This window comes from Lissotriton vulgaris, chromosome 2_1 (assembly GCF_964263255.1).
Source record: "Lissotriton vulgaris chromosome 2_1, aLisVul1.2, whole genome shotgun sequence".
In the NCBI taxonomy this organism is placed as follows: domain Eukaryota; kingdom Metazoa; phylum Chordata; class Amphibia; order Caudata; family Salamandridae; genus Lissotriton; species Lissotriton vulgaris.
Window position 1 is genome coordinate 1,820,106,024 of NC_141687.1, and position 15,814 is coordinate 1,820,121,837.

The 15,814-nt window shown below is 47.5% G+C and overlaps 1 protein-coding gene across 1 annotated transcript in view; it reads right to left on the reverse strand.

Annotated features, from left to right (window-relative positions):
• The window catches only part of FRMD5 (FERM domain containing 5), a 550,452-nt gene extending 541,192 nt beyond the window's left edge, over positions 1-9,260 (reverse strand). The window contains exon 1 of the mRNA XM_086957901.1: positions 8,693-9,260. Within this exon, the coding sequence (XP_086814027.1) occupies positions 8,693-8,794 (102 nt within the window). The 5' untranslated portion in view covers positions 8,795-9,260. The remainder of the gene's footprint in view (positions 1-8,692) is intronic.
• Between the last annotated feature and the right edge of the window lie 6,554 nt (positions 9,261-15,814).

Sequence of the window (15,814 nt, forward strand, 5' to 3'; positions counted from 1 at the left end):
GGGTCTGAGAACCCGCACTGCAACAGATGGTGACGCAGTCTTGGGAAACAACTCCTCAGCATGTGCTCCCGGATAACGGCATGGCACAGCCCTTCCCAATCCTCCACTGCTCTCCTCACCACCCAATCCTCCAGTACAGTCCAACACTCCTCCTCGAACTCTCCCCAGGACTGATGGGACAGCTTTCCCCTGCCCCTCAACACTAACCCGTCCTCCTCTTCCGGGGAATCAGGCACAGTCTCCTGGGCTTCGGGAGTGGGACACCTTGCACTGGACCTACACTCGCTGCCACCACTGGATCCCACCCACCTCGGGGAATCCAGACTCCTGAAACCACGCTCAGGGGTCAACCTACCCACCTGAGCTGATCTCTCTCTGGCGAAGGCCCTCTCCGCCTCCGCCATCCTCTCCAGCGCTAGGACTTTTTCAGTCTCTAGTCGCTGCTCTTCTACCCTCAGCTGCGCTAAGCCCTCGGCATGCCTGAGCTTTGCCAGCGCCAGCTGATACTCCCTCTCTTCTCGCCTATCTACCCACTCTTCTGGGGACAGGGAAAGGGATGGGGCAGTGCCCCCGGGACTGGACCCAGTGCGAGACTCCCTATCTTCGGTGTCCTCCACAGCTACTGGCATCTCCGCCCTCTCCAATTCTTCCTCCTCCTCGGAATAACTACCTCCCAGGGTTCTGGATGGGGAGCCCTCTTTCTGGTCTCTAACCCACTGACCCTTCAACACCTCGGGGGGGTAGTCAGACAAGTCCCCATCAATCTCTAAGGGCTCTCCCCTCTTGAGGGCCTCATAGAGAAACAGGTTCCTCCTAATGTTCCCTACTGGGGGTATCCCTCTCTCCAGGAGGAAGTCTATCACCTCCTGTTCGGTGTACTCCATCAGTTCCACTTCCTGGTAGATCAACCCCATCGTGGCGAGGTACACCCGGGACACACCCTCCCAGTGGAACAAGGGGACAATTCAAAACACTCTTCTGGAGGAAGCAATCAAAAACAATAATCCCCACAACAAGGCTCGGATTACATCCAAAGCTCTATTTGCAGTGTAACCCGTGGCCGCTGTGGTACTGCGCAAACACAAGTCCTATCCCACCGCTCTGCCACCAAATGTTGGAAATGGGGGTTGCCCAAGTCTCAAAGGGGGTAGCATGGCATCAAGCGGGCAGGCCAAACTTGGAGGACATGTGAAGCACTCACGCAGTACCCACAAACGACACACCAGGCACACTACAAAAGAGACGCAACTCCACCTTTGGTTGGAAAAGAATAATTTTAGTGTTATCTCCAACCTGCAAGGTAAAAAGGAAAAATACACTGGTAATCATAACATGGCGCCAACTGGCACCCAAGCCAAGTATTTCAGTGGGGGATTATTTACATGGGACAAAAAGGGTTTAGTCCATAGTCCATAGTGTCTAGCTGAAATATAAAAGGGTTAGCATTTGGCATGTAACATCAGTGACACCTATATAAGGGAAAAATGCACTTGGCGTATTTGCCCATTAAACATGCAATCAAACATTAGGGGTAAGAACCCAAAATAGCTGGCATTGGCGACTCCTGCAAAAAGAATAGGAATCACCTGGCATTAACATTAGGCAGGAACACCTGTAATAAAACATCAGGTTTCTTCCCCCCCTCCACCTAAGGAACTATGCGTCAGGCAGGGCCAACTCAGGCCTTCATCCTCGGTAGCGGCTGTAATTACAACAGGCAGCATCCTGCATAACCCCTGTAAGGAAAGACATCATGGCATACCAGCATCCACTAGCAGGCGGGCATAACCATAGGACTCTTAAGCCACTTTCGCAAGCTCTACAGGGCATACAGAACCCCGGTGCTATAGCCTTAGGGAAAAGACCTGGGGAACATGACTCCTTAGCCCCCAACCTGCAACACAAACATCAGGTAGTGCATTGGCCTTAATAACATTTGAACCAGGCTTGAATCCCACTGCACTTGGGCATCGATCCCCTAGCTTAGGCGTAACACTGGGCATTTCATCACAATGCAGCTTAGTCTACTAATCCTCCCACCGCAGGAGCAAAGGGGGGTAGTCAACCTCTCCCTACCTTCCCCTATTAAAACATTTCACAGGGGTGCAATTCTATGACCCTGGTAGCTTCACCATAAACATTCCACCAAGCCCGCCCCTGCAAGAAAGGCAATAAAAAGGAGCTCAATTAGCATTTCCTGGAACCAGCACCTGCACATCATTTCAATAGTCATGGATCAACCAACAGGCAGGAAACATCAGGTAAGTAGGCACCTTTCCTTAGGAATTTACAATCACCAGCACCCCCAGCGCGGGGTTAATCCTTAATAGGCACCCGGCCCAGTTCTGGTACCTTAAGGGGGCCAGTCTCTAGTCCTTCTGAGGGGAGGGGCAGTTCTGGGTCCCCCTACTTGCTTCAGGAAGGCCCCGTTTCTGTGCCGGTTCTCCGCCCTCCCCGGGGCTTTACCTGCTATCTTCGGGCCTTCAGGCCCCTTGCGTGGACTTCTGGCGCCTACCTACAGGCATGCGGTTCCCTCAGTCGCGGGGCTCCTCTCAGCTCACCGGGGGCCCCGTAGCCTTTCCGTTGCCTCCGCCCAGGCCTCTCCTTACTCCCGAGCCGGGCGGGGGACTCACCGGCAGTGTGGGCACCCGCTCCGGCTGGCCTCCTTCGCCGGCCTCTCTCCCGGCTTTGTTTGGGGAGGCGGGGCTGGCACCGACAGTATGCCCCGGCCCCGCCTATCCTCCCAGCTTCACACTCAGGGCGCAGACCGGCAGGGTAGGCTCCTGCTCCGGTCACTCCCGATCGGAGCTCTGCAACGATTCTTCACCCGGGTCCCCCCTCCTACCTCACGGGGACCCGGGGCTTCGATTCAGCTCCTTCTGGCCTTCTCGGCCGTCCACCAATCCCTGCGCGGCCTTCTCGGGGGCTCGGCCGCGCAGCCAATCCGTGCGCGGCGTGGCGGGGCGTGGCCAATGACGCCACCAGGCGCCCCCGTCACATGACACGGGCCTGGACGGCTTCCAGGCCTAGCGCGGCCCTCACTCTACTTCGGCGGCCCCCTCCTGGCATCGGGGGCTGCCGCGACGATGCACACCCCAGCAGGGGGGTCTCCTCACGGCGGCGCCGGGCGGCAGCGGTGATTTTCGGCGCTGCCACACAGCGCGAGGACCGGACAAAGGGTAGGCTCCCTTTCTGGATATTAAGTCCCTTCACAGTCTCCTCAGCACCCGGGCTGCGACGGTGATCTCCGGCTGCGACAAGGGGTAGGCTCCCTTCTTAATTAATTAATAATGCGGCAGACAGCGCGCTGAAACGAGGGTAGGCTCCTCCAGCGTGATTCTCCTCAGGAGAATGGCGCTATTCACAGCGCACTACTCCCTCCTCTGCCCACACAGTCCTCAGGGCCAACAGCACTTCGGGGGCCACATCATTCACAGGGCACAGTCCCTTGGGGGCACAATCCTCCCCAGGCAGCTCCACAGGCAGCAACAGTCTTTAGACATCCAGCGCTTATGGGGTGATACGGCAGTTTACGCCTGTCAGCTGTCCACAGCCCTTCACCATAGGCACCTCACAGCCCAGCGCTTCCAAATTATAGTGCTTCTCACGGAGGGGGGCGAACAGCTCCACAGCCAGTCCCAGGGGCACACTCCTCACCTCCTGGGGGGTTCAAGCCCACAGCATTCCTCCTCTTCTGGGCACCTTTTTCCCTCAGCGCTGGCGTAGTTCAAGGTCCCACGGCGTCAGGGACCTATGAAGAGTCCTCCCTTGTCAGGGGCCCATGGGGACAGCAGTGGGGGGGGTTTATAGGGGTGCAGGGCCCAGCTCACAGGCCCATGTGGCGGTCGCACCTCACAGCAGGTCCCCCTCCCTTCCTTGTCCCAGCGCTGACTGACTCTCTGGTGACACTTCCCCTATTTATACCCTCCTCCCAGGCAGTGCCAGGACCTTCTAGAATGTTGGCACATCTAGCCTAAACTGGTTCTAGGGGAGGGGGTGAGCACCCTGGGTGCCAGGCTTTCCCTCCAAAACTAGGGGTTGTTGGGTAATGTTATCTAGACAGCTGACCTATGTCAGTCAGGTGGCAAAACCCATGGCCATGGCATCCATTTTAAAAACAATACATTTCAGTCAGGTGCGTTTTCAAAATGGGGGATATTTACAAGTGTACCATTTACAACATGTAATTTTACATCTTCACAAAGTGTCTCACATTATGTCAGGTAATTTACATTTTTCAAAAGGGGTCTCACACCACTCATGGCCTATACAGGTTTAATCCCATGGGGGAGACAATCCAGATAAGGGGGTCAAAAGCGAAAAATTTTGGGGGAAAAAGGCCAAGTCCAACAGTTTATATCTAGGAAAGAACCGTTACCAAAATTGCTATGCAATTATGTTTGGTATTGCGTTAAAGAGTATATGATGTTAGGTCCCTTGACCTTTCAAAGCTTATATTTAAGCCAGATGGAGTATCATTCACCATTGTGAGGAGAATGAAGACCAACACCAGGTCCATTTCATATCCGGCATTTGAAGACAAACCAAAATAGGGTGTAGTTACATGTGAAAAGGTCTATGAGAACATGACAGCAGAAATTAGGCAGAGGGGACAGAGGCAATTACTGATTGCCCTGAAGAAAACTCTCAAGGCCGTCAGATTTCTATCCATCACCAGGAGGTAAGGTGGATTATGCAGGAAGCGGGTATTGAGGTGTCAAGTCTTGGGGCACATTTAGCAAGAAGGGCAGGGACTTCCAAAGCTTTAGCAGTGGGAGGGCGACTAGAGGACATTATGAATACCACAGACGAGTTGACCTTTAAAAAAACAGCTTATTTAGGGGTCAGTAGACTTTGAACATGCATAATCCTCGCATCCGTTCCTGACCTACAATGTAAAAATTCCTTTCTATCAAGAAGGAGAGTTTCAGTTCTAAAAAGGATACGGATGCAAGGATTATTCCACCCAAGAAACTTAGGAGGAAAAGGAATACAGCAATCAACAGTTGGAAGGTAAGGACTTAACATTTGCAAAGTAGGAGTCAGAAGCCACACTTCAGCCCAAGCAGAGTATTTAGGAAACGTTTTGTAGAGATTTGTACGCTATGCAGCAGTTGATGGGTAATGTTGCAAATCCATACGTTTGGAAGAAGCTGTGCCAACGCATGATTCTAGTGGCCTTTGGTTTGAAGGAAATTGGCATCAGTAACCAAAGTGGGTAAGGGGAGAACACTGATGTGATTATCAAACAGACGGTAGTCATGCCAATGGGGAACATGAACACAGAAGTAGAAAAAGTGAGAGAAACAACAGGTAGGTGGGCAGAGAAAGTAGTAACGAATGAGGGGAAAGGGATAGCAACTACAAAAGCAGTAAAAGCAGTTGGAGCCACAGAAGTGGGGAAACATTGTCACAAAGAACGAGGGGAAAAACACAGCAGACATGGAAAATTGAACAAAATCTGGAAATTAGTAATTACTGTAAAAGTCCTGTGAACTTTCCAGGGTAAAGGTTTGTAGTGGACGTGGAACTAGGTTATGCATGATGTAAAACTTTCACGTTATCGGGTACTGCGGATATTGTGATTTATAATTTTGTTAATAGACTAAAGAACTGGATAACATGTTTGCATTTCCTTTACTGGGTACAGAGCAGAAGAATGGCCAGTGAAAGTATAACAGCATAGGCCTACCTCACATGAATAAATTGAAGGAATAGACAAGGGGCCTTCTATTGGACTGGATGATGTGATTGGTGGACGACATGGTAATTTCATTGCATTTGAATTTCCCTGTGTTTTCTTGTAAATGTAGTTGCCTGGTTACCAAAGAAGTGAACTTTGATAAAACTGCTATATAAAATAAAAGGAAGTAAGTCATGCATTATCCTTGCTTCTGTGTCCTTTAAGAACTGAAACTTTCCTTCTTGATAGCTAGAACATTTTACATTGTGTGAGAAACTACTTGTATGAGATCTCTTAAACGTACACATCAGTTTATATGAATGGTAATAAATATATTAATGACAAAGAAGGAATTGTTCTTTCCACCCAGTTTGTAATACATTTAAATACGCAAGGTTTGGTTTTCCTGTTACAGACCAAAGAGCCCTTGGGATTTTAACGCCATTGGGGATTCACGTATACAGTAATAAAGCAATCAACAGGTGAAAGGTAATGAGTTTTACTTTTGCAAAGTAGGAGTCAGGAGCCACACTTCAGCCCAAGCAGAGTATTTAAGATACGTTTTGTAGTGGTTTGTAAACTATTCAGCAGTTGATGGATATTGTTGCAAATCCATAACTCTGGAAAAAAAGTGCAGCAGTAACCAAAGTGGGTAAGAGGAGAACACTGATGTGAGTATCAAAAGAACAGTAGTCATGCCAAAAGGGAACATGAACATAGAAGTAGAGAAAGTGAGAGAAACAGAAACATGGGCAGACAGAGCAGTAACGAATGAGGGGAAAGGAATAGCAACTACAAAAGTGGTGAAAGAAGTTGGGGGCCACAGGAGTGGGGAAAGGCTGTCGCCAGGAAAGAGACAGCAGACATGGAAAATTTAAATACATCTGGAAATGAGTCATTACTGTAAAGGTCTTTGCAAAAATAAAGCAATCAGAGTCCAAAAGCCACACAGAGCAGAGGGCTGTGGTTTGGAACTGCGCAAATAGCATCAGTGACAAAAGTGAAAAAGGGCAGAAGTAGACAAGACCACAGGCAACAGGAGATTCCTGGGCAGACCCACAGACGTGGGAAATTAACAGGATGGAGCAAAAGTGAAGGAAAGGATAATAGCCATGCAAGGGTTTTGGTCTTTAGGACTATTGGTTTAAGTCCATTCATCAGAAATGTGTCCCTCTTCCACTCTCATAAAGTGCTGGGTTCATGGTGTGCTCTGCCGAGAATGGAGGGTCTGATTGTCATGTAATTAATTTACCGGCATTGTCAAAAATGTCTTCAAGCAATGCTGGCACATAGGAATGAGGTCAAGCGCCATTTCGTCCACACATATCAACACCGGCACACTCAAATCTATAAACATCACAAGGGCCTCGCATAGAATCTCCCTACGACTTGGTACACTAGCATGGGAACAAATGGCACAGCAGAAAAAAACAAAAGAGGACCAGGTTAAACAGTAGTACTGGGATAGGCAATGCGATGACAGTGGTTCAGGAGGAAAGCATGCAACAACTTGTGGAATACACCAAAACTGGGATGGGAATACACTGCCACCATAAAGGAGGACGAACACACACTGTGAGATATGAGTATTGGGAGACAGCGTCACCATACTCGGGACCATGGTGCGTACCGTAGAAATCCAACAACCACAATGGGGTTCTTTCCCAAACAAAACAGCCACAGTGCAGCATGGTGCAACAACAATGCAAAGGCATAATACGCCTACATACAACAGGGAGACACAGACTGACCGAAAAACACGGATGCACACTTGGTCAGAGAGAAAATGATACCCACGTTTGCACCAGACGATTGGGACACGGGCCCAGAAACACAGGAGCAAGGAGATTGGCACACTACCAGGGAACATAAGCATCTAGGACAGGGAAGCCACCAGGAGACAGGGAAACCCCCACATAGGTAACATACTGGAGCAGGTAGACGACGTTTGCACCGGAACGGGGACAAAGGGTCTGGAAAATACAGAAACGGAGAGAAACATGTGTGCCACACAACTCTCACTACGGGGGAAAAGGTCGTCTAACCCGGCGGTCCGACTCTGGAACAGGCTCACGTCCACCGAATCGGGAGACGGGCACCAGAAAAGGAGCACATTACCGCTGCCATTACATATACTGCCACTGGGTCAAGAAAAACCTTTCAATCCGGACATAAGACGTCTTTGGGACTCTAGCTGATAACACTCCTGTCTGAGTCGGTGTTGCGCTCTCTCTTCTCTGTATGCAGCATTAATTTGTAATAGCGGAGTTTGGGTGGTCCAAAGATGAACACTTTCATGTTTGGGGGCAAAATGGAGGATGGGTGATGTCATAAAAAGCTATATCCTGTTTGCCCCCCCCCCCCCCCCCCCCCCGTTCCCCCCTCCTCCCGCACCCCATCCCCCGGAATTTAGAAAGAGGTCCAAGGTGGTGCAGTCGACTCTCACTGGTTAGAAGCGTAAAGATTCCTAGCCATATGTCTGCGACCAGACAGACGACTCTGGATCCCCCGCGGCTCCAATGACAGCGTTTTGTCGGAGTGATAGTGATGACCCTAGACCCAGACAGCTTTCACGTTGGGACGGTGTGGTGGGGAACGAAGCGCTAGTGGTACCCACAATTTACTTGGACAAGAATGAGACGAGACTTTCAAAGATTAAGTAGACCAGGCAGGAGCTCCAGCCTAAAAATCACCACCCCTCAAGGTCGGTCTGCTGTTCACCAGTGTCAGAGAGTCCTGCCTCATTTTACGCTAAAAGCAAATTACGCAGTCTTTCTGAATTGTTTTATTCTGAGTACACTTTGGATGCCGAATGCGCTTCCCATAAGTGTGCGCATACATCCCTATCCATGCCTGAAACTAGCTCATCAGACTTCACCCTTCATGACCTTACGTTTAAACAAAGCATTTCGTGTAAACTGCCCAGAGAGAAGCGCGTAAATTGTTATTCAAGAAAAATCAACCTCTATCTAAATAACTTTTTTTATATCAGAAAATCTGTGCGCTCACCTGGATTGTGCAGGTGTACTCGGAATCGTCCAGTAAGCGCACGGTGCAGTTGTACTCCCGGTCCAAAGTTCTGCTGCTGCCGCTCATCAACCTGCTCAGCATCTTCTCCGGGAGCTCCTGGGGGTGGGAACGAGGGTGCCAATGCCCCCGAAAGGAGCCCCCGGTTAACTGGTCAAAACCAATCCTCTTGTACAATGCCTAGGAGCCTTTCTTCAGTGCGCTTCCTTTAGCCTTTTATGTTGCTCAGGGCAACCCCAGACACGCTGCTGCTCCCCAGAGAACCCCTTCTCCCACGCACAGAAGATGGCAGAGGCGCTCGAACCCCGCAATGAATGAAAACAGCTTACAGTGTCCGAGGAGCCTATGCCCGCATGCCAACCTATTCGAATCATACCGTAGGTTCCCAGACCCGATCATTACCTCCTAATTTTGTGCATTCTTTTGCCTCTATTTTAATTCAGTCTCAAACCAGCGTAAAGATGCACAGGCGAGGGGAGGTTATCACAAAGCTGGCTTTAAACTGATTGACAGGCTAGAGGCGGTACTAGGCGGGCCTTTGTGGCTACACTTCCCAGTGTTCTCCGCGATTGGTTAGCAAAAATGACCCGCCACGGAAAAAAGACCGCCCCCTCCATCCCTGAAGAAATATTTGGTGCACCGGAAGAGACTTCCTCTGCTGCTGCACCTGACGAGACGTCTAAACTGATCCGGAAGACATGGCCCAGTCACACGTGAACCGGAACTGCCGGCGGCGCGTGAGACAGCGTTGGTACAAATGACTGCGTGCCTCGAGCGCTCCTGTGTTGCTGTGTGCAGCTGCTGGTGTCGAAGGAGCGCGCGGGGAGACTGAAACGAGGAGAGTCGGCTTTGGTTCACGAGGGGAAACTTTGTCTGCGGATGAGAAGGGAGAAAAGTAGAGTTTGGGACATCTGCGTCAAGCCGGGAGTCTGCCTCTCGAGGTGTTAGGCTGAGATGGAAGAACCACACCCCGGGCCGGCAGCGTTGATTTCCCAGGATGCGCTAGTGACTGACAGATCAAAATAAGAGCAGGGATTGCTCCTGGCCATTATTTTGCATAGTCGGTAGTTTTATCACCACTTACCCTATTGAAATGTAAACAGAGCAGAGGATATACATGAAGAGCTCACTTTATTAAGAATTTGTCTAACCCAGCGGTTTAAAACCTTTTGAAGTGTGTGGACCCAGGGTTGGATTGGGATTAAAAATCGGCCCGGGCACGCATAAAAAAATCGGCCCACATTTGATTAATGCCTTGCCTCAAATCACTGCTTCAGCGTAATTTTACATAAACAAGGGGGGAAGGAAAGGGGGGGGGGGGGGGGAATATGCACGCATCAGATTAAACTAGTGAAACACCCCTGAAAACAAGTGAGGCCACTTCTGCACAGGCCCCCTGCCCCGCTCAGTATGCCTACATTAATGGGAGGCCTAGCAAGAGAAAAGGGGTGACACCTCTACCTGTTGCTGCTATATGGGAGGTAATGATGGCCCATCTCCCTCCAGAAAGGCCACTTAGACACCCACTGGACCGCTAGCAGTATAGTCTGACAACAGAGACACCGCCCAAATCAGCCCCCAGGCTGCTCAAAAGCAGCCCTCAGGTGGAACTCGGCCCCTAGCCCCTAGGGCATTGCCCGAATTCCCCCGTTACCAATCCGACGCTGTTTGGACCCAAGGGGCGCAACTAGTGGCATATTTCGGAAGGGGCTAATGCAAATTTCGGGTTGGGGTGGGGGTGGGTTAATTCTTGCAGCAAAAGGCAGAGTGGAGATGCAAGGGCTCTAAGAAGGGGTGAAAACACAACAAAGCCTGGTTGTCAAGTAAATGGTCTTTTAAAGACCTGTGAAGTGCTCAGATGCAGTTGCAATAAGGCTGCCAGCCTGAGAAGCTGTCTCAACCCGAGCTGACACACACAACGGTTGGTGGGGCGGCTTAAGTCCTTTGACCCCAATGGGCGTTGCGTATCTGATGGACCCCCAATCATTCACTACTGGAACTCAGGAAACCCCACCTAAGCGGTTTCTATGATTTGAACCTCAACATAGCTGCCAGGTTTCCCAGGTCAATCTGTGACTAGTTAGACCAGTTCTATTTTAGGTTGACCCTGGGCAGCGCATGCGTTGCTGCGAGGCATGCATTATTGGAGCTTGGCTTTGAAGCCTCTCCCACTCTCTGCCCATATTTTTAATTGGCTTGTGTCATTGTCCTTCGTAAACACTGGCTTCCAAGTTGTTATTAGGCTTGTTAGTCCCTCCTTCGTACCGCCTTATCTTCATTTGTTACCTCCCATAACAACTGGACCTTTTATTTGTGTGGTTGCACGGTCTGCTTTATCTTGGCTGTGAGCACTATTTTGCTTGTTTATTTAATTCACGGCGCAGTCCGCTTTCACTTTAGCGGGCCGCTTATCTATTTATTTATTTATTTAATTCACAGTGCGACAATTTCACTTTAGCAGCTGCACTTATTTATTCAATTCACAGCATGGTCGCTTTCACTTTAGCAGCTGCGCTACAAAAGCGGAGGAGCGTTCTGTACTGGGAACTTCTTCCTGATTCGCAGAGCTCAGCAGAAGACTTGCTGTCTGGTTTCTACTCTTTTGGTTCATGGTCCTTTGTTGCTGTTGCTTGAGGATCTTGGAGGCAAATCTAGAAGCGGTCTTTGTGACGGGTGCTTTAAAGGTGACTTGCTTATGTAGCATTAATATTGTATGACATATGGTTATTGGTGAAAATGTGGAAGGCAAGAAGATGTGGGCAGGTTTCGGAACTTGAGAAAATTATACTGCAGTTCTGTGGAAGTCACTTATCTTGTGCTTTAAAATGTAATTTCGCGAAGTGTGAATTTATAAAAACTACCTGTAATGTCCCAATATAACATGCCCATACCCTCTCTCACTGCAATTTAATTGTGTTTATCTGATCTCAGCTGGCCCTCCCACAAATACGTGGTGCTGTTTGTCATATGTAAGCTAGCAGCATGGTTTAGCTTGTCACTGATGTGTGCTGACACGTACAGACCCTGGGTTTGAATTCAACAGGACCAGTGCAGCCTTCTATCCTTGTGAGGCCGATAACTTTAAATAGAATACCAGCAACACCTTTCATTTACAGTGCATACAGATTTCAACAAACGTGGGACTAAGTGCTATAAATAGTTATTATGCACAGAATCACAAGGGTGAGTTGCAAATGATGCTGCGTTAAAAGTGATCTCTGTAAATCTTTACTTTTCTCTGTAGCCAGATCTACTCTGTGTCTTTATATAAAACAAGCATTTGCAATGAAAAAGGTCTTGCATTTGCGAGAGTTTAAGCTATTGGCATTGTAAATGACAATGCCTTTTATTTATTTTTTAAAAACCAATACGTAATTAAAAAATATTGTCATTTACAATGCCAGTTGCTCAAATTCTCTGATATGCAAGACCTATTGCATTGCAACTGCTTGTTTCCTTAGATGTCTGGAACTTGTAGTCTTATTTATTTAGCATAAAACTAGGACTACAAGTCCCAAAATTCTTAAAAAGGGACTGGACTAACTAGTCATGCATCTACCGTTAAAACTTAGTAGCTGTGCCACAAAGCAATACACAAAAATACAGAAACGAGTATACCTCAAATATAAAATTATGGATTATGTTTCTTTAATTCACAAACAAAAAATACAAAAATCGCAATTTTAATGGTAAGAGCGGAGCTTTTCAGAATGTTGTGTTACTTCTAAAGATAAGCGATGTGTTAGATTTAACGTATCAGTTTGTCTCTTTTGCTCCTAATGCTTGCTTGCTTTCTTTTTGTTGGCACATCCCAGTGCTGCTTCAGTTAGAGACACTAACAGTCCATGCTTCATTTAGTTTGATGTACTTGTGTTTTTCCCAGGAATCAAGATAAGGATACCTATGTACTTCTCAATTAACAATTTCAAACCCCTTCACATTTACAGAGCTTTTTAAAACTTAACATTTTGCTTTTATAGGCATATGTATTTTATTAATGTCCTTATGTTATTTAATTATCTAGATTGTCATGGACACCCTGAGTAAGGATCCCTGACCTCAAGGTTTCCGTGGACCACAGGTCTTATCTATTCTTATATGGTTATTAGAGAAAAGGAGGCATAACTGATACATTAATAAAGAATAATGCACATTTTTCAGAAATTGCTACTGGGAAGTGGCTCCAAGGCTCAATATTGCCATTTTATTGTCTAGTATGGCGCTAGGCCCCTATAGAATCTCAAATCATGAAGAAATGACTGGTGTTTTTCTCTCAGAATTGTGGCAGACTTAAGGGCACTGGAGGAAAGTTTAAACCTGGTCTCACCCCGATCAGCAGTTAAGCCTTTGAGTATATAGTATTTAGTACTACCAAAACAAAAAGTTCAAACACAACGCTATAAAAATCCCACAACCAATAACTAAAAGTCTAGAAAAGCTGCAAAATGACTAAACTAAAATTGCGGAAGCCAGGCAAAGAGCGCCAAAAAAAGCAAAAGCACCAATCCGAAGTCACTGTTCATGGAAGCAAGGCACAATTTCTGGCCAGCTGCCATGGAGTGAATGCTGGATGCATCAAGCAGGTTGCCCCGGTCAAAGTTTTTAACTTCTGGCTTACAGTTTAAAATTTTTTTTTTTTTTATAGAAGTCAAAATCCTCCAGCAGGGCAAGGTTGAACGCAGGATCCGATGAAATCCTCATAAAGTCAGTTAGTCATTGGACAAGAACACCCTAAAGCTTAGTAATTTCTAAGGCTCTCAGTACTACTTGGGCTGCACTTAAGGGCCAGGAATTACTCCTGCAGGGGTTACCAGCAGGTCTAGTAAGGGCCTAGTGGTGACTTGTCAGGAGGTCACTCTTGACTTATTCCAAAGTGTTCCACATTGCACTATTCATTGTGAAATTTAACGTGGTAGGACACATCTGTCCCTGGAGGAGGCTGAGGCTCAGCCAGGGGTGTGTCTAATAATCCCTTTGTCCTCATCCTTACCAAACTGGTTTTGGGTCCACCTCCCTTTTGTGCTGAAATGGAGCCAGGCTGGTTACAGTAGGTTTTAGCATCCAGGAACCCCTCTTCCGTAGGTCTCACTGTACAGTTAACTATGAATGAGCAGGCTTCACGCTGGTCCTTTAAGTTAAATAATTCTCCCCGCCTACTGTTCCTGAGAGAGGATGTCACATACTTCACACCCAGGTCTTCCTGTCAAAAGGCCCAAGCTATTGTTTCTGATCTGGGAGCAGTTTACACACCTCCCCGAAGGAAAAGCACTGTCCAGACCGGAAGCTGCAGGCAGGCTACCGTTCGTAAGCCCACTGGAGTTTCAGACAGGAAAGGTCTAACTTTTTTCAAGTTACTATTCCTGTATTTTTATCAAATATCCTACATCAAAATTCAATTGGATGTTTAATAAATATGAAAAACAGCGGTTGAATGCTCTCTGTATCTTATTCCTAACTAAAATAAAAATAATAATATCATAGTTGTACTTTAGTTTTAATATGGAAACCCATACTATGAAAAAATCATTTGGGGGGGTAGTTACTAGGAACATGCCAAACTTAAACTCTTACATGTTCCACGTTTAAATACCAGGCACCCTACTGTGTTGGCTACAAGGCTTACTTAAGGGTGACTTAATAGTTCAAAGTAGTGTTTCTGGCAGTTAAAATCTTTTATTTTGACAGACCTGCATGCAGGTTTAAAAACTGCAGCCGTCGGGCTATGCATGAGGCCATGTGTCCGTGCCAGTCTAGTGAATGGCACAATTTGTTTCAGGATATCAATTAACTTGCCATGCCATGGGTGTATTTCCTGAATCATACAACCATGGCCTTGCTGGAAAGTTAAATATTCAGATTGTGGATTAGCAGATTTTACTATGTTTCAAAGGTTAGAACACATACAGTGGGGGTAGTCAGCAGTGCCTCAGCGTGCAGAGCCGGAAAAACCAGCAATACCAGTCAGTAAAAAATGGGGAGGGCACGATTAAAGAGGAAATATTCTCACCTTTAGCATGTTAGGCTGTGGACATGGCACACAATACTGTCTAGCAGTAGCATGTTAGATGCAGCCTAAGACATAGAACTCTGCATAGGCTTAGTAGAATCCCAGGAGGCAACACAGTGTTTAATGTATCAGTGTCAGAAACCGCATGTCAGGCTAGGCATCAGCATAGAATGAACAGAGATACCTCGAGCAACTGAGAAGTCATTGCCAATCTCTCTAAGCTTTAGGCACTGCAATCCGCTCCAAAGTTGTTTGTTGGTTCTTGTTGCAGGTTATAGTGCTGAGTAGTGAGCAGTGATCCAAGAGTGCAGTGCATCCATTGTTGGGTAATCTTGACCATCGAAGGTGCTTGGAACCTCTGGAACTTTTTGAAGTGCCAGTGTCTACTCTACTTTATTACTTCTTTGCTTAAGATGTTTGGATTGTAGCAAACAGGTAGGAGTGAATCATCAATACCAACAAGATAGACTGTTAAAAGAAATAAAGATTGTCTTCAGTAGCGGCTGGTGACATTTGAAAATGGTAGGGCGGGTGGGGCACTTAAAAGTGAAATAATTTTGGAAAGAAGGACATGCTGAAATTTGAAAGGCAGAGGTGATCGGGGTACATTCTATATGTACGTGTCACCTTGCTTATTGGAAGGAATATTTGATAGGTTCCGTTCCTCCTGATGTGGTGTGAGCGCGTTGTCAGCACTGCTTTTGTTTTGACTACATTTTTGTGATTGTGCAGTGGGGTGAGCGCAACCCTATGCAATCCACACCTTGAAGGGTGAGTACACTGTACACTCTGCTGTGAGTACACTGTTACCAAAAGCACATTATGTACTCACTTTTTTCAGCTTGATCACAGGGTTTCTCTCGGACCGGCTTGAAGCTGGTTCAAGGAAGGAGGGAAATACGAAACCAGCGCAGGAAGCAGTACTTGAAATCCCGCCTCCTATTGTCATAGGATGACTGTATCAATGGTCATCCAGTCAGAGGTGGAGGTGGGATCCTAGAACTAGAAGAATGTTCTGAGCTTAGCTCCGGGCGAGCCGAAAATCCGACCAAAGTCTTGGAAAACCAGCAGTTTCAGGTAGCGCCTTCTTGTCCTCA